Source organism: Typopeltis vanoorti, chromosome 20 (assembly GCF_054136105.1).
Source record: "Typopeltis vanoorti isolate ZY-2024b chromosome 20, IOZ_Tvanoo_1.0, whole genome shotgun sequence".
Taxonomy (NCBI): Eukaryota; Metazoa; Arthropoda; class Arachnida; order Uropygi; family Thelyphonidae; genus Typopeltis; species Typopeltis vanoorti.
The window spans coordinates 66,988,002-67,007,454 of NC_143568.1; the positions used below are offsets into that span (position 1 = coordinate 66,988,002).

Below are 19,453 nucleotides of genomic sequence, written 5' to 3' on the forward strand. Positions count from 1 at the left end.
AAAGACAAAAGTTCTTCACAAAAGTCAGTTTCTCATGGAACGCCTTTATAAAGAAGCATGTGAAACTCTACTTCATTCTCCTAACTTAAACAGATCCGACGGCTTACGTCTATCCCCTTTATGGGAGATAGTACTTTACAAATCAGCTAATCTTTCCTAACTTTTTATTGTATTAAATTTTTTTTTTTTTTTTTTTTTTTTTTAGGAAAGTTATTGACCTTTTTAGTTATCTTACACCAGCTACTTAGGTGGCGCTTTTTGGAATTGTCAGTTAGTGTTTAATTTTTGTGCCTAATTGTACTGAAGATGCCTGTGACACACAGGCGAAAATTATACTATTAAATAATATTTCTACATGAGTTTTTCCGTTATTTATTATGTATAGTTATGTCTTCTCATGGTTTACCTCTTTTAAAACTTAAATCCATTTACTGTCAGACTACAATTAGTTACGAATTATCATTTTTTGGAAAAATCATAGATTGTGACATTTTTAAGTTTGCAACTTTTTAATCAATCTAGTAAAAATCACAAAATGGATTATTTCATTATTAGAACAAAAAAGAATGATGAAGTGAAAAATACAGAAGCATGTTCAAATTCAGCTGATGGATGTGGAAGTGTAAATAGTAACAATATTGAGAAAAATATTGTCAGTGTGTTCCAGATTGGAATGAACTTATGACCAACCAAGGTATGCTTGGTTGGTCATAAGTTACATTAAATAAAATATTTCCTAATTTTTGTTCTTGTATCTTTTATTTTATGTTTTTTTTCTCTGTTAATGAGACAAATTTTTGTCTGGAAGCGTAAATAGTGAAAGAAAAAATAGTTCAGTGGCACTGTTTTTTCTTCTACTATTTTCTGAAACTATTCTAGGAGTATGTTGTCATACCGATTGGTTCATCTACTAACCACATAACTTTAACATGGTCTGAGCACTCAAATTATTAACCTATGGTCCTCACTTCACAACATGGGTTACAAATACATACAGATATAAGAAAAATTCTCCTATTTTTTTTAAGACGAAATTAATCGACAATATAAATGAGGAGAGAGTGAAGTGTAAGGCAGGGATTTTAGTCTTTGGAGCTTTATATGTTCATTCTGTATAACTTATAGAGATGATTAGGAAAAGTACGAAAATCAGAAGTCTTGAAATTCCTACCCACCCAAATAAAAAGAAAAAATATACTCGAATGTTGAAAATGTTTGTTTAACCTGTATATTACTGATATTGGGAAGAGCTGACAGGAGATGTTAAATTGTTTGCTGATGATGCAAAGATAGGCAGGGCAATCAAGAATGCTAGTAATATATATTCAGCATTTACAGGATGATTTGAAAATGCTGGAAGAGTGGGCAAATGATAATGACTATTGATTCATAATTAGTAAGCTTAAAGATATGCATTTTGGCATGATGAGATATTCAGCAACATGCTATATTAGTGAAATTATGTTAAGAGAAACTGATGAGTCTAGAGGGCTTGGAGTTGTGAATAGGAAGTTGAAGTTCAAAGGTCACATAGCTAAAATTGCAAATACAACTCACAGGATAATTCTTATGTTGATTGACATTTAAGGATATGGAAGTCATTTTCCTCTTCAACAAGGCCTTCATGTGACTGCACCTGAACTACTGCACACAGATTTGGTCTCCTAGATTGAGAAGGGATAAATAAGCTATGGAAAGGGTGCAAAGAAGAGTTACAAAAATGATATGACAATCAGAGAGAATGCTGCTGTTATCAGCCCACTTCTGTATCTTATCTCTCACCCTTCCAACATCTTAACTACAACTCCAGATATATAGATTAGCCTGTAATTTGTAGCTTCAGTTTTATCACTACCTTTGCAAAGTGAGACAATTTTACTTTTCCTTCTTTTCTATTGGAACTTGTGCTATTGAAAGACTGTTGGTAAACAGGTATACTAAGGCTGATAATAACCCACTGGAATGTTCCCCTTGAGATACGCAGTGATATGTCATTGAGTTCTACTGCATTAATGACATCAAGCTTGCTTAATTTATACTTACTTACTTAACTCCTGATATACCTCTTGCTTAATCACCAGTAAGCCAGCTTCTTCTACCCCCTCTATCTACACTTAAGCTGCTTGTGAGGATGAAACACCTTGATGAATTGCTCAACTGTGTCATCTGGATAAGTTATCAATCTATCATTTTTATCCATTAACATCATTTTACTATAATCATTCTTACTTCTACTTGCCACATATAAAAAATAAATAAAAACTTGAGAGTTTTTCTTGTCTGATTTGCTAATTTCTGCTCATATTGCACTTGTGCTGTCCTCTGCAAAAGTGCAATATGGGACAGAATCACTCTCCTAGCATACTCTTTGTGCAACTGATTATTACCATTATTCATCTCATGCTGCCTCCAGAGTGTCTTCTTATTATTATTCTTATAGATGTTATGATTAATCTCTGGTAATGCACTTGGTACTTGTAAATAGACACAGTAGTTCACTTTTAGGTCTATAACCAGTTTTACCAATACCACCTGTTGATTGTGATATCCCCCACACCTGCCTCTCTCAAATCACCTTTATCACTGCTTACGACATATTATTATTATTGTTGTTCCGGGCAACTCCAAGGAGTCGACAGACTCATCGAGTCTGTCGACTCCTTGACAGACTCGACGAGGGAGGCCCTAGCATCATGTCAAGAACAACTATACGACATTCACACAGTATCTATCGTACCCTGCCTTGAACTCATTCACGGTCGTAGCACCCACAACAGACTCTGGAAGCTTATTCCACTCATTCACCACTCTCCAAGTAAAAAACCTAGCTCTAACACCCTTGTCAACCACGCTCTTGCCCAGCTTCTATTCATGGCCCCTAGTCCTCCCACCACCCGTCATATTTTCAAAAATATCTTCTGGATCAATCTTATAGAAACCCTTCAGTAATTTGAATGTCTCAATCATATCACCCCTCCTTCACCTATCGACCAATTTTTGCAACCCACAAATCTTCAACCTATTCTCATAAGATTCATTGTACAGACCTGCTATCATCTTGGTCACTCGTCTCTGAATCCTCTCCACTTCCTCCCCATCACGAAGAAACCCTGGTGCCCATAACTGGGCACAGTAGTCCAGATGGGGTCTTATCAAGGCTCGATACAGAGAAACAACAACTTGTTTGTCTCTGCATGTTAAAGTATTTTTCAGAAGCCAAGTGATTTGGTGAGCTGTTTTAGTCACTTTTGCAATGTGCCCCCCTTAACTTCAATTCCCTATCCACCAACACTCCCAAATCCCTGGCCTCATCAATCTCCTGGAGTATGGTTCCACCAATGCGATATACTGCTGCTATTCTTTTCACCCCAAAGTGCATAACCTTACACTTTGGCACATTAAATTGACATCCATTTTTCCTAGCCCAGTCCTCCAAACTATCCAAATCATCCTGTAAAATATTGACATTCTGTGCACTCATAATTGCTCTACCCAACTTTGCATCATCAGCAAACAAGTGAACACTTCCTCTCAAATCCTTTCCTATATCATTGATAAACAAATTGAAAAGCAGTGGTCCAAGAACAGAGCCCTGTGGCACTCCACTAGTCACAAGCCGTCTTTTAGACTCCACTCCTGAATAAACCACTCTCTGGTATCTCTCCTTCAACCACCCTCCTATCCATCTCACCAACCCTATATCTATCCCCATCTGCTCCAGTTTACTGATTAGGGTTCTATATGGTATCCTATGAAAAGCCTTGGCAAGGTCCAGTAGTATTACTGTAAACCCATTACCCCAATCCAGTTCAGCCATCACTGTGTTATAAAACGTGAGCAAGTTACTGAGGCACGATCTACTCTTCACAAAACCATGTTGTCCCCCATACAATATCCCATTTTCATCTATCCAATCCTGTATTCTTTTCTTGACTAATTTCTCTAAGACCTTGACAATGATTCCTGATATGCTAATCGGTCGGTAATTTACAACAGCAGTCTTGGAACCACCTTTATGCAGTGGAAATATTTTCCCCTCTTTCCACCCCCTCGGGACTAACCCAGATCCGAGACTCAAATTAAATAAAATGGTCAAGGCTACTGACAATTCTTTAGCTGCTTCTCATACAACACGAGAAGTAGCTAAAGCAACACATTCTTACATTCAACTGCTTCCCTAAGGACTGTATATCTACTCCCCCCCCCCCTTAATAAATCTAGTTTCCCTGAATTTGCACATCCACCACATTCAACAACACTTTCTCAAGTCTTCTTACACCGTAACCATTCAAATGCAAGCCATCCATCTTATATAGATCCTTTCGCCCATCGAACTCACACCACACGTCCACAAATTCCACACCACTCATCATTCATAACCCACGCATAAAGTCATTTGCAATTATGGCCCTCCTTTTAAACATTTCACTGTCATACCGTGGCAAAAGACTAATCATTCTAACTCTCTCACTCTTTTCTTTTGCTACCTCAAACAATTCATTCAGGTCTTCTATCATTTCCATTTTGTCTCCTTTGAAATCATTCGTACCTGCCACAACAATCATTTCTTTCACCCTTTCCTTTTGCTCTCTAATAGACTCAGTTACATCCTTTATGGTCGCACCAGGTTGGTACGATTTTGTCAAATCCTCTACTATCACACCTCGTACTAACGAGTCTCCATACAGCACTCTATCCTTCATTTTGTTCATGTTCACACTTATACAACTATTTTTTCTGTCATACTTTTTATTATTGGCTGGTTCATTCAGTCGACTTTTGCTCATACGCTCTAGCTACTGTTTTGCCCCTTTGTATCGCACCATTCAACAATGCGATCTCACTCATTGCGTCTATCTCATCTCTTTTATTCTCAGTAAAACCATTAATACTATCATTCACACTTTCTACATTCACACTCTCACAATTCTCTGGTACAACCTCGCCGTTTCTTGTCATATTCCTATTTTCTTCATTCTGAAGTTTGACAAAAATATCACACTTACGATCCGAAATACTCTTCAATTTCTCATTCTCCCTACATTTTTTCACACATTCACTCCTTTATTATCATCTAACCACACTCCGACCGCACTCCGCAAAGCGTACATTTCACAGCTAGTACACTGAATCATCTCTTTTATACTACCGTTCTTTGATAAAGATGGCGAACCATCATTACTGGCCGCCATTTTCCTTCGTACTGGAGCCATACTTACTTGCAACGTATTTTATCAAATTATAAATTATAACACACAAAAAGATGCACTAAGAGATGCAAGGCAAACAAAACTACGCAATATTAAATAAATTTATCAACGATAACTGAAAATAATACTTATATCTATTCAGCTACTACTCCTTTTACATTCCAAGTCATGCCATCCTGTGATTTCCATACCTCCCCCCCCATACACACATTCACTTCTGCTTCCAACATCCACTTTCCTTTTCCTGTGTCTTTCTCTTCTCTTCATTCATCTACTTGACACCTACCTTATTCAGCCTTTTGACATTTGGAATACATTCACACATTCATGCAGTTAAATATCCCTTTGTCAGTGCCAAAGCAGCATTTATCTCATTCCCACTTAACTGCTCGGTCCATGCCATTGCTCCTATCATGAACTCTCTTAAGTAAATCATAATCACCAGCCTTGTAGTTCCACATATATCCTTTCCTCACAGAATTCTTCATATGGCTAACCACAACCCAGGTGATCACTTTGTGATCATTTTCACTAACCGTAGTGAAGTGTGACAGCCCACTCACAAACACTGTCTGATGAAATTATCAGATCTAAAACTCTTTATTTCCACATGTGCTCCTTTATATGCTGCCAAAGATAGTAGTTTCTCAGGAACTCAAGAAATTCGTTTTCCTTATTCCCAAATGCTATCTCTTCATTTTGGGCAAATAAGCTCAATCAGTGACACAATTTCATCTCCATTATTTCTGGTAATGCACTTGGTACTTGTAAATAGACACAGCAGTTCACTTTTAGGTCTATAACTAGTCCTACCAATACTACCTGTTGATTGTGATATCCCCCACACCTGCCTCTCTCAAATCACCTTTATCACTGCTTACAACATACTCCTCTTACATTCCAGGTCATGCCATCCTATGCTTTCCATACCCCCCCCCCCATACACACATTCACTTCTGCTTCCAACATCCACTTTCCTTTTACTGTGTCTTTCCTCCCACCTTCCCCTTTCCCTGGCTATATTATTATTATTATTATTACATAACACCTCCAGGGAGTCCAAAGACTCATCGAGGGAGGGCAGCTAATCTACAACTCTCCACCTCCACCACTCAATCCACCAAACCGCATCATCTACACCAACAATCTGTTGTCTATCATCACCACCACTAGTACTTTTTCACAGACAATCACAAACATCGATGCCCACAGCGGGATTCGAACCCGCAGCCTTTTGGCTGGAGAGCGGATACACTAACCACTCGGCCAATCAGCCTGGCAAACACACTCGCAGTGGTGGGATAAAATCTTGCGCTGTTGTTCTCTCATTATCTATCACACTACTAATATTTTTGTGAAGAAGCACTTCAGTCTCACCCATTCTGCTTTACTGATCTTTCACTTCACCTCTTACATTATGAAAATTATGGAAACAACTACCATGTAGAAGTAAAACTTTAGTTTAATATAAACCAAAATAAACACTCAACATTTCAAATTCACATTAAGGTCATCATCTGGAGTATACATATATACAAAGAAACACGCTGCACTACAATCTACACGGCATACTAAAGTTACTGACCAACCGTTACAACTATTGGCCTGACCTCTGGTGGAAAAAAAAACCCTTACTACATCAAAGCTAGAGTTCGATTATTATTATTATCATCATCTATTAGGTTTCAAAATTAAATTAAGCTGGAGAGCAACGTGTTTACAAAAAGGGAAAAAATTAATAAAATAAATAAATAAAATTACTTATCTAAGTATACATATAAGTTACAACCAACTGGTATGGATAGTGCCCAATAAAAGCTGAAAATTTGCTTAGAGTCCTAAAGTCAAGTTTTTCTGGAGACTAAGTGGGCTGAATGTGTGCCATCCAAATTTTTGGGATTTTTATGTCACCATTATTGTTAAGAAGCCTGTGAAATTTTCATTAACCACCCTAATCTTAACAATAATGGTGGCATAAAATGCTCCTTTATATACAACTTGCTGGTATTTTTCAGAAAGCCAGTCTTCAATCCATCTAACCAATCTGCTATCTAATCCCATCTTCTGATTCGCCCTGGTTCCCTGGTGAAGAAGGGAACCAGGGCGAAGATTTTCTAATTCTTTCACTTTTAATTCTCCTTATCCTTGCTTCCCTTCTATATGTTTCACATCGTTGACACCACTATGATATACACTGATGAAGTGTTTGTTAAATAATTCCACTATATCATTTGCAATGGTTATTCTGCTACCATAACTATTCACCAGTGTCAACCTGCCATAATTTTTTTTTCCTCTTGCTTGTCACATAGCAGAAAAAAATTCCCTTCGATTAGCTTTGACCTGACTGGGCAATCTCCTCTCATATTCTCCTTTTTCATTTTAATCATACTTGTCACTTTTCTGGTCTGCAGTTTAAATTCTTCATGCATTTGTTCACCGCAAACTGTTGTACTTCCTCAATAACAACTTCTTTTGTAACACTGCTTGATTTCACTTCAACATTGTCACACCTACTCTATTTAATCACTTAATATTTGGTATGCAGTTATACATTGCTTGTGCTGCATTATCATTTCCCATGCACTGTCAACATCTTTTCTGCACTCTTCATCAACTCAGTGTATTTATGTTAGTTGACTACAGAACTTCTCATAAATCACCTACCTTATAGTTCCACATATAGACCTTCTTCATAACAACTTTTTCCTGTTTGACTACCTTCCAAACCCATACCTCATGATCACTTTCACCAACAGGTGGCAGTGTTAATACCTCACTCACAACCACATCCTGTGAGGATATCACCAAATCTAAAACCAATAAATCCTGTGTTGCTTCCATCAGATGCTGCTTTAGATAGTTATCCCACAGAAACTCAACAAATTCACTGTCGTTGTTACAATAGACTATCTCTTCTTTCCAGTCCACATTCCTATAATTAAAATTTCCCATTAGGATCATCTTCCTTTTATTTGCCCAACTAATTTGTCTAAACATTTCACAATTAGCACTCTCCACATTCCCTGGCCTATAACAGCATCCTATTAGATATGCTATTCTATTGATCTCAACTTTACACCAAACAGCTTCAAAATCTTTGACGTACTACTATTTTCCACTTTGAACTCTTGAAAGACACAATTCCTCTGCTACCATTAACAGTACTCCCCCTCCTCTCTTCATCTTCCTATCCTTTTAGAAAAATTCTATATCCTACCATTTCAAGTCCTGACAGTATATCATCCTGAGTCAACCAAGTTTCACTAATGGCAATTATCTTTAGGAGCATTCTAATTTGATCAATGCTACAAAATCAGCCCGTTTATTTCTGATACTCTGTACATTAGTATACAAGCATAACAATTCTCCACTTTTTGAAGCCATCCCATCAACACAATTGCTCTTTACTCTCTCTCTCTCTCTCTGCTATAGTGCACATCTCTCTTTGTTCTGATCATTCCCAATTCCCTGATCCTGACTCTGATTTTCATTCGTATTCTTATCATTCCCACCATTTTGAACTGCATCACTTTGCCCTACTATAATCACTTCTTTACCTTTGTATCCATCCTCTTCCTGTCCTTCTACAACCTACTTCTCAACCTCTCTCTCTTTGATTCTTAGAACTGTTATCAGCCAACACAATTGTGTGCGTGTTCTTTTGCCTAGCTTGCTTTTCGTCTCCAAATGAGGCCTAACTCGCATTCATCTGAAAAGTTCTTATGAATATTTCTGCATCATTGACAGAAATGACATGAAAATTCACTAAGAAAAGTTTAAAATCAATCCTAGTAGCTTTGAGATTTTAAAGCATATATTTATATATATTTATGAGATTTTAAAACATATATTTATATTTTTCTTATATTTATAGGAAATATAAAAACCACAACATAAAGAAACCAAAATAGTGAGGTATATAACAAGTGATTATGTAACTATAATTTTATGTATCAGTGTTACTTTTTAAAAATAATTATGATAATTTATTGCAAAAATCATAAATTGTTATTCTACTTATGCAGGTGGTCCTTTATCCAAGATTCCTCGTCTAGTTCCCATTCCTGCAGATGAACTGCCAGCCTCATTTGTTGAAAGGCACATGGACAGTGATCTACTCTTCCAGAGTGAATTTGAGGTATGAATAATTTTTTTAATCTTTTTTTATTTTGTGTAAGAATCAATTGAATGAAATAAGAAGTAAAATTATGAGTTATGTGTTTAACTTGCTTTGTTTTGGGAAGAATCTCTCTCTCTCTTTCAGCCCTTTCTTTTCCATGGAAGGTTCTGTGAATATGATTCCTTGGTTGAAGGTGCCTAATATAGAATATTTTGAAATAATTATTAAATGAAAGAAATAATTGCTGAATACTGCTTGTTATTATTATCAATAGTAGTGTATGGTATTCTTCCAGGGAGTTGATGATTCATCAAGAAAGGGACTCTTCCAACTCACACATTGTCTAAATAGCTATCATATATCTCTTTTTGAAAAACATTCACTGGAAATGCATGAACATCGGCTGATAACCTGTTCCACATACTTACAACATGCTTTCTAATTATACCCTTACTAATTTACAGGGATGAGTCTGAAAACCCCTATCCACCACTATCATACACATACACCACCTGTCTTGTGAAATTTCACTTGTGTCTGTAATGTAAGATTTTTGTATCAATTTATATGTTTCTATCTCGTATCCTCTCTTCTGTCTATTACTCAGCCTTTGAAGACTATATTCATCCTGTTTTCATATACAAAATTCCATAGGTCATTTATTATCTTGCTTACCTGCTGCTGAATCTTTTCAGTTGTTTCCTCATCTCCACTAAATCTAGGTGAAGACCATATCTGAGCACAGCAGCGAACATGTGATCTTATCAGTATTTTGTACAGTGGAAGAATAACTAACTTATTCCTATTGGTTAGTGTTCTAAATATTTCAGTTATCCGATGTTATGATATAACTACTTTTAGCAATATGGATTAAATTTTAACTTCCTTTCTACCATCTCCCCTTCTCTTCATTAATCACCTGTAGGAAATTACTATTAATAAAACTCTGCCTGCAATGTCTCAATCTAGAATGCATAATTTTGCACTAACAACATTAGCAGACATTCAGCATTGTCATTTGACCATAGACCCAGTTAATTAAGATCAGCCTGAATGTATTCCATATTGGAAATGTTTGTTATCACCCGTCCTAACTTTGCATCATTGACAAATAATAATATTACTATCTAGACCAACACCAATATCATTAATATACAAGTTAAACAACAGTGGCCGAAGTACACAACCCCCATGGTCCTCTGAGGGTCATACTCCTTCTCTGACTTTTTACCTTCATTCTTTAGTCCTAATATTCTAATCAGTCACTCTCGTCTCCATGTCACAAACCTATTTTACTATACCAGTTTTTCAACTTGAAAAACAACTTAAAAATTATATTTGCTTCATGTTATTGTTTTTACCACTACTGTAATTTTATGCAGGCCATCATGGCACATTCATGTTTGTTTCTTTGAGATATTTATCATAAGAACAGGAAAATATTACTGTTTGATGGACTGTTTGTCTAAATCAGTGGTTGCCAAAGGGGTCGATCGGGGGTCAACAGAAAAATATAAGAATTAAATATTACCCATCATTGTATGGGTAATATTTAATTCGGTTAACTTGGATTACCTTCATGACAAAAGACATGGAGGTAATGACAACGCAATTAAGATTAAATCGTGGGATCAGTACCTCCATCTTACAGGTCCATGAATAAGACCTGTAAGATGGAGTAAGGTCATGAAAATAGTTACTGAGGCCAATCAAGTAGGCCAAAATGACGTATTTACCAATAAACGGATGTTGGTGGTTCCTGCCGGCCAGCGCAGTGGGAGTGAGATTGCAACATGTGCGTGGTATCTTATTTACTGATACAAGTATTCGATCCCAGTCTCATTTTTGCGCATCGACATACAAGTGAGCATTAATGTTCTAAAATTCATCAACATGCATATTATAATTCAATCATTATTCATTCACGAACTAAACTTCTCTATGTTGAAGAGTTGAGCAGCGCTGGTAGTAATACCAGTGATATTATTACCAGTAGTTTATTAATATCACTAGTAATACCAGTGATATTACTAGTGATAGTAATAGTAATATAATAATATATTATATTACTATTATAGTAATAGTAATATAATAATATATACTATATTATACATACAATAAACACTGTAACTATAAAATAAACAATCTAAAAACTCACATAAGCGTCTTTTTTGCTTGTCCTATTATAATTACGTAATAGTAAAATATAGGGGGGGGATAAAAAGTCAAGAAATGCTTGAAGGGGTTGACAGGCAAATGACTTAGGCGACCCCTGGTCTAAATCAAAGTAAGACTAACATTTTCTTTAAACAGTTTTACTGATAGCAACTATTTAACATAGAGAAAAAAAGTGATTTTTTTTTATTATTAATTATGGGAACCAGAAGACATGTTAGTAACCAAGCTGTTAAAGATTCTTCTGAGTTTTTCCTTCATAAAGAAGCATGCATTGAGCCAACCCCTGATCATCAGTGCAAGAATTAGAGGAGAAGAATGATACAAGGAGGTTAGCCTTGTCTTTGAGAAGGCTAATCTTTTTACAATTTGAAAAATTGTAACTTTTCTTGAACTGCTTTGAGGCACTTGCTAGAAAAGCCTAGACCACCGTTCCACAGTATGGATAGTGTTTTGAGCTTTTGGGTGGAATAGGAATTAAGGTCTTCATTTGAGTAAGAATTATTTCAGTTATTCAATTGGAGCATGTGTATAGATCACGAGCAAAAAGAGTAACCAGCCCTAAGAAAGGAGGAGTAAAAATTTGTTATAGTGCCAAAAAGTCATAGGACTGAGATTGGCTGGGTGAAGGGCATTCTGTAGGAAAGGAGTTGTGATCTGAATTACCAAGAGGAGAACTGACATCTACAGTGTATTTATCTCAAGAACTAGTTAAGAAGAGATCAAATATATTGTGAAATTGGAATGGAGTATTGAGTCTTCTACTTGGTGGAAAGGTGGACAATTTGTAAAACATTGGTGCTGACAGTGAATATTTCAGCTTGCATGGTGGAATTAGAGAAGGGAAGTCATTCTGAGAGTTGTGAATATCAAGGTTCACAAGAAGCACAACCTCACTGGATATTTTGACCATAAATGACTCAAGCCTCTCATTAGAAAAGTTCAGAATAGTTATCATAATTTGAAGTGTGATATACACAGCAAAGGATGTAACTGAATTGGACAGGCAATTTTGAACCACAGCAAATTACAAAGAGGAGATTTAAGGTTTGTTTAATGTTCCATTCTCTGGCATGGAATGCTAGACTTCACAAATGCATAGATTCCACTTTTGCTGCATAGAAGAAATCATGCAGAATGTAGTTAGGAAAGTAGAAGTGGACTGCAGAGGTTGAGGCTACTAGTTGAGGTTCATTTAGGAATAATAAATCAGGTTTAGATATTCGTAAGTGGTCATGCACATTGTTTAAATTGGTGTGGAGGCAAGAAAGTCTGTGTAGTGAATATTGAATTTGTTTTTTGAAATATGATTTTGATGATTTTTGTTTGGATAGTTGTTCTTCTGTTTTAAATTTTGATGGTTAGACTTTTTTTTTTTTTGTAATTTTTGGTATTATTTTTAGAGCATTTTTTAATCTACTGCAGTAACAAAATTCTTTATGTTCATATTAATGGTTTGTTAAAAAAGAATTAATCTAATCACAGGATTAGATGTAAGAAAACCAATGTGCTATATAGAAGTTGTTACATGTCAGAAAGATTATTTTTAGAGTCAGCAATGGCTATGAAGCATTCTCCTAACCTTAACAATTATGGCTGCACTAATTTGTCAAAACTTTGAGAGATGCTCATTCTAAGAGCATCTCCTACACAACTGAGTACATGGATTAACTGTAATACAGGTAGTTCCCAGCTTTATGATTATTTGATTCCTGGCAACCATAAATCAGGAATTCATAAAGCAGGATTAGGGCGAGAATAATGGGTTATTGTTGATGGTAGCAAGAGACTTGCAGCCTACAAGAGTATAAGTACCAAATTCTGTTGTGTTCTTGATAAAGGATGGTGACTTCCCTGAAAAACTTTTGAGGTATTTGGCAAGGTATTTTGAAAAATTGTATGTAGGAGAATCGATACCTTCTACAATTGGGAGTAATGGGGTGTTCTCTTTATGGATTTTAGGAACACCATATATGTGAGGAATTAATGGACGGAGAGAGCATAGAGATAACATTTCGGGATAATTCAGTTGTTTTTAATAAGTTGTTTGTACAATTTTGAAGTTTATCAAGAACACTACAGAATTTGTTACATACATCAAGGATATTACAGTTGATGAAAATGACATCATGGCTAGCTTGGACATAACTTCTTTGTTCACTAATGTCCCTACAGATGAAGTCCTAACATTACTCAAGGACAAATTATCCAAAAAAATGTTAGCCTTGCTTACACATTGCATCAGGTCTGGTTACTTCAAATTTCAGGATAATATATACAAACAAAATCATGGACTGGCTATGGGTAATCCTTTATCCCCTGTACTCGCAAATATTTACTTAGAGGATTTTGAAACCAAGGATATCTCTTCCTTTATTTTAACACCTAAAGTTTGGAAACGTTATGTGGATGATATCTTCATTGTTTGGAGCCATGGACATGAATCCCTTATGGTTTTCCTCGAACATCTCAATAGCCGACATCAAAGTATTAAGTTTACTGCTGAGCTTGAAACGGATAATTCCTTGCCTTTTCTTGATGTCAAACTGACTCGCTCTTCTGGTAAACTAAAAATATCGATATATAGAAAGCCCACACATACCAACATATATCTGCACAGTCAGTCTCATCATTTCCCTCCTCATAAGCTTGGAATAATTTCCACCTTGGGACATAGAGCCCGTTCTCTTCTGGATGACCCAAATGAACTGCTTACAGAAATAAACCATCTGAAAACTTCTTTTGAAGTTAATGGATATTCCAAGAAAATCATTGATAAATTCCTTCTTAATCCTCCTAGACATCACTCAGAAGAAACAAATAGATTCAAAGGCAATATATCTATTCCTTACATAAGTACTGTTTCACACAAATTAGCAAAAGTTCTAAGAAAATACAATATCGGAACCTTGTTCACTCCACTTCCAAAGATCCGTTCCTTAATTAGCCACCCAAAACCTTGTCATCATCAACTCAAATACCCTGGTGTATATAAAATATTATGTGGCTGCGATATTCCTTATTTCGGGCAGACAGACAAATCTGTCGAAATGCATATGGAAGAACACATGAGAGACATTACTTACAAGAGACAGCAAGCGAGTGCATTATCAAGTCATATCCTTTTCTCGGCTAATCCTAATGATGATAACCAAAGTCACAAAGTCTGCTGGGAAAAATCTACTAACATCTTCCGTTGCAGTGACGAAATAGAGAGAAAAATTGTGGAATCTAGAGAAATCATCTTCAATCCTGTTCATCTAAATAACAACTTAAGCTACAAACCTCCCAGATAGGCATTCAGCTGTAATCATGTACTGGCGTTCACGTGATGCAGCAAACACGCACTCTCCCAACAATGCAACAAACGAAAGAACAGCTTCAAATACAACTACAACGTTTTCATGCTAATTATGTATAAAGACTGTCTGTGTTGTTCATAGTCTTTTAACCCTCAGTGTTTAGTGTTTTTTCTTTTATAATGTCACCTGAAGAAGGCTGTTATAGGCCGAAACTAGTAGTGCGTTTATATTAAAACCTTTTTACTTAAATCTCGGTTCTAGTCATTTAATTCTTCATAAAACTATGTATGTTAACCAAGTCAATGATCATTCTGTCATATATATATATATATATATATATATATATATATATATATGGATTAAATGCACAGAGAAATTGACTATCAGGGAAAAGCACAGGCAAGAAAGATAACCAGCATTATAGGTAAAGAGGGCATAATCAGTTTATGAGAGGAAGTAAGCCAAAGGAAATCCCAAAGAGTTCCTTTGTGAGTTCGGTAAAGGAAGACTAATTATTAAAGTGCATTTAAGATTATAGATGATAGGAAGAAGAAAGAAGCTGAATTATTGAGTGATCACTTTATGAGTGTAAGATGCTCTTGGGAAACAAGTGAAGATAATGTAGGACTGGTTGGAGAACAGAAGTAAATCAACTGAAGATGCCTTCAATATTAAGAAATTGCAAGATGAATATAACCATTGGATTATGCAGGATATTGGTCTATGTGTCATGACAGAGTTGCAGTGCTCCTGAACCAGACCTTTACTTTAAATCTCAGCACTGGCAGTATTCTAGAGCAGGGATTCTCAACCTATGGTATGCATACCACTGGTGGTACATGAGCCACTGCCGGGTGGTACGAAAACAGATTTGCTTACTGGTACATCTAATATCTTGAATTAAATATAGTGGTATGCCACTAGAAAAGGTTGAGAACCCTGTTCTAGAGAATAGTGTAAAGAAGACAGGATAGTTCCATTATGTGAAGGAGGCTTCAAGACAATGTTACAACATACAGACTGGTCAAGATCTCTGGAGTAATGGTTAAGGTATTTGAAAAGTTGGTCAGGTCAGAAAATGCATAATTGAAGGCTAGGAATAAGGCTGGTCTTGGCTTACTAATTGACTAACCTTCTATAATACAGTAGCAGTTGAGTTGGATAAGAAATGCTACATTGTGATACTACTAGATTTTGCAAAGACATCTAGCATGATTTTGTGCATATTTATGTCACAGAAGTCTGTGACATAAATTGGAGCAAATGGGGATGGATATAAAACTGGTGATATGGATAACAGGGATAGCTGATGGACATCAAAGAATAGTATATAGTAGAGCAGAATCAAGATGTCAAGTGGCCAGTGCTATTACAGGGGTTGGAGTTCTGTAATTGAACCATGACTGTTTATTTTATACATTAATTTTATATATTGTGTATAATTTGAGTGGAAATATTCAGTTGTTTGCTGATGATGTAAAAATGGGGAGGGAAATAGTTAATGAAGGCAATGTCTACACTCTCAATAATTCATCTGGAAAGATGAATTATTGACAGTGTTACAACATACAGACTGGTCAGGATCTCTGGAGTAATGGTTAAGGTATTTGAAAAGTTGGTCAGGTCAGAGTGCTTTATACACTGATACAGCCACTTCCTTATCCCTACATGTTAGAGTTCTTCTTATCATAGCAGTACTACGATGTGCAAACTGCGCAAATTGACAATGTAGACAAAGGATATTGGCTCTCATTTCATTCTAGCAAAAGTATAAGGTTATCTGAAATGATTACAAGTTGTGTACATTGGTGGGATTGTACTAGGAGGTTGCATTGCAAGAAATTGATGAATCTAAGGATTTGAGGATACTGAGAGTTATGTTAAAGATACCAAGCAATTTTAAACCTGGTTTTACTCCATTTCCCAAGTAAGCAAACAGACTAAAAGTCAAGTTTGCGCCTGCAATTGATGAGACCTCAATAAAGGTCGAAACCGGTCTGGGTAGTGGCCTCTTGCCTTTAATACAAAACATCATACATCTCCTTCTTGGAGATGTGTTTTGGCATTAAGGGTAAATATTAAGATTAGCGATCGGATCTTGTTCCACCTTTGCCACGAGTTGCCCTGGTCCTGCACTACCTGTGGGATCAGTTAGACTTGCATCAATTGCAGGTGCAAACTTGACTTTTAGTCTGTTTGCTTACTTGGGAAATGGAGTAAAACCAGGTTTAAAATTGCTTGGTATCTTTAACATATTTATACCCAAGGTAAAAATACTTTCTATACTGAGAGTTAGTTTCCTTATTCCTACTTGCCAGTATGTTGTAAAACATACTGGCACATAGGAATAAGGAAATTGTCTCTCTCTCTCTAGATAACACTCTGATACAACTATATCCGGACCAATGTGAACATAGTCGGTCAATTAGTTTTCCTTGGGATAAGTTACAAATTGGTAATAAAGTCTACTGAAATATAGATTTAATATTTGTAAGTAGCATATTTTGTTCAATAGGCAAAAAGAGTATACAGGAATTTTTTGGAAGTTTGTTATAGTGAGTGAATATGCTATCATTATTATTGTTGTTGTTGTTATTATTATTTTTGCACCCTCCATGAAGTTGGCAGACTCATCGTGGGAGGTTCATTCAACTGACAACTTATTTATCATACTGACTCTTAAGATCTTTAACACTTCTTGTATTAACAATGCATTCTGGTAATGCGTTCCATTCACTGACAATTCTCCATGTAAAAAATCTACTCCTTACACCTCTCTTCACCACACTCTTACATAACTTCCAGGAATGGATTTTTTCTCTCTCACCTTCTACTCTTTTTTATAATCTCATCTGAATTAATCTGATAAAATCCTCTCACTAGCTCAAGTGTCTTTATCATATCATTTCTTTTCCTCCAGTCCACCAAACTCTGCAATCCACATTTCTTCAATCTCTCTCTCCATAATTAACATTCCTGAGTTCTGATATTTTCTTAGTCACTTGTCTCTGGTCCCTCTCCAATGTTTCCACATCACACTGAATATCAGGTGACCAGATGTGAGCAGAATAGTCCAAGTATGGTCTGACCAGTGCTTTATACACTGACACAGCTACTTCCTTATCCCTACATGTTAGAGTACTTCTTATCATAGCAGCACTACGATGTGCAGACTGTGCAACACTAGCAATATGCCCTCTAAACTTCAGTCTACTATCAGCCATCACTCCCAAATCTCTAATCTCATCCACTTCCTACAGTGTGGTGCCATCAATATAGTACACAGCTTTATAGTTCTACACTCCAAAATGCAACACTTTGCACTTGTTAATATTAAAACTACAACCCCTGTCAAAAGCCTATTCAAATCTTCCTGAAGGGAATTAACATCAGCAGTGTTACTTATAATTCTTCCCAACTTTGCATCATTAGAAAATAGCTGAAGATCCCCAGTCAGGCCATCCTAGTGAGGTTTGCTTTAACCTATGTGACAGACACTAATGTGGGAACAGAGGTGGATGAATTGGAGGTTCTTAGGATATTGCAGAATGTCAATGTAAATACAGCTGTGGGATTAGATGGGATATCAGCTAGGGTTTTGTGAGAATGTGCAATGCCTTTGACTAGGCTGTTTAAGTTAAGTCTCAGCTCTGGTAGAGTTCCAAGGGAGTGGAAAGAGGACAAAATAATTCCTTCCATAAGGGAGGTTCTAAGACTGTAGTAGCAAATTATAGGCTAATCAGTATCTCAGGAGTGGTGGTAAAAGTACTAGAAAAATTGGTCAGAAAGAGAATTCAAGAATGGATGGATAAGAATATGATACTTTATGAGAGGCAACATGGCTTTGTGAAGGGTTGGACATGGCTTAGCAGTTTATCAACTTTTTATAATAGAGTGACAGCTGAGTTGGATAAACAAAATTTCTGCATGATGATTCTGCTGTATTTTGCAAAGGCATTTGACAGAATACCACATGGAACTCTGTTATGCAAATTAGAACAGATGTGGATGGATATGACACTGATTAGTTGGATAAAAGGATGGCTGGTTGGCAGATATCAAAAAGTGGTATATGGAAGAGCAGAATAGAAAGCAGGTAAATAGTGATGTGCTGCAAGGTTCTGGTTTAATTTGTACATAATGATATATGAAATCTGAAAAGAAATATTCATTTGTTGTATGATGATGCAAAAGAGTATTAGTTAATTAAGGTGATGTGGAAAACTTCCAGGATTCTCAGTGTGTGAAAAAGATAATGGGTATTAGTTTAATGTGGAGAAATGTAAAGTTATGCATTATGGGATAAATCAATTATGAGCTGAGTGCCACAATGATGGAACAGTACAATAATGATGGTGGGCTAGCGTCACAAGTGAGCATAGCAGTAGTTTTGAGCTGTGATAAAAAAAGTGTTTTTAATTAGCATATAGTGTGGCTTTTTGTTGCAAATTGTGCTGCATTTTTTTCACTTTGGATACAAGTGTCCTTCAGTGATGTCCTTCTTGAAATTCTTTTGTTGTTTATATTGTGTTTTGCTGCTGTTTGTTGTACTACTTCAGCTTCTAAAGAGGGCATTCATAAAGAAACATGTGTCAGCGACATGGAAGGCTACTGTACAGAAGTCTGACTTTGCCTTGGATTTT

At 36.2% G+C, this 19,453-nt stretch overlaps 1 protein-coding gene across 1 annotated transcript in view; it reads left to right on the forward strand.

Annotated features, from left to right (window-relative positions):
* LOC150095530 (receptor-type tyrosine-protein phosphatase epsilon-like) overlaps positions 1–19,453 on the forward strand; it is an 858,461-nt gene that overhangs the window by 616,769 nt on the left and 222,239 nt on the right. The window contains exon 11 of the mRNA XM_090410701.1: positions 9,239–9,351. Within this exon, the coding sequence (XP_090266827.1) occupies positions 9,239–9,351 (113 nt within the window). The remainder of the gene's footprint in view (positions 1–9,238; positions 9,352–19,453) is intronic.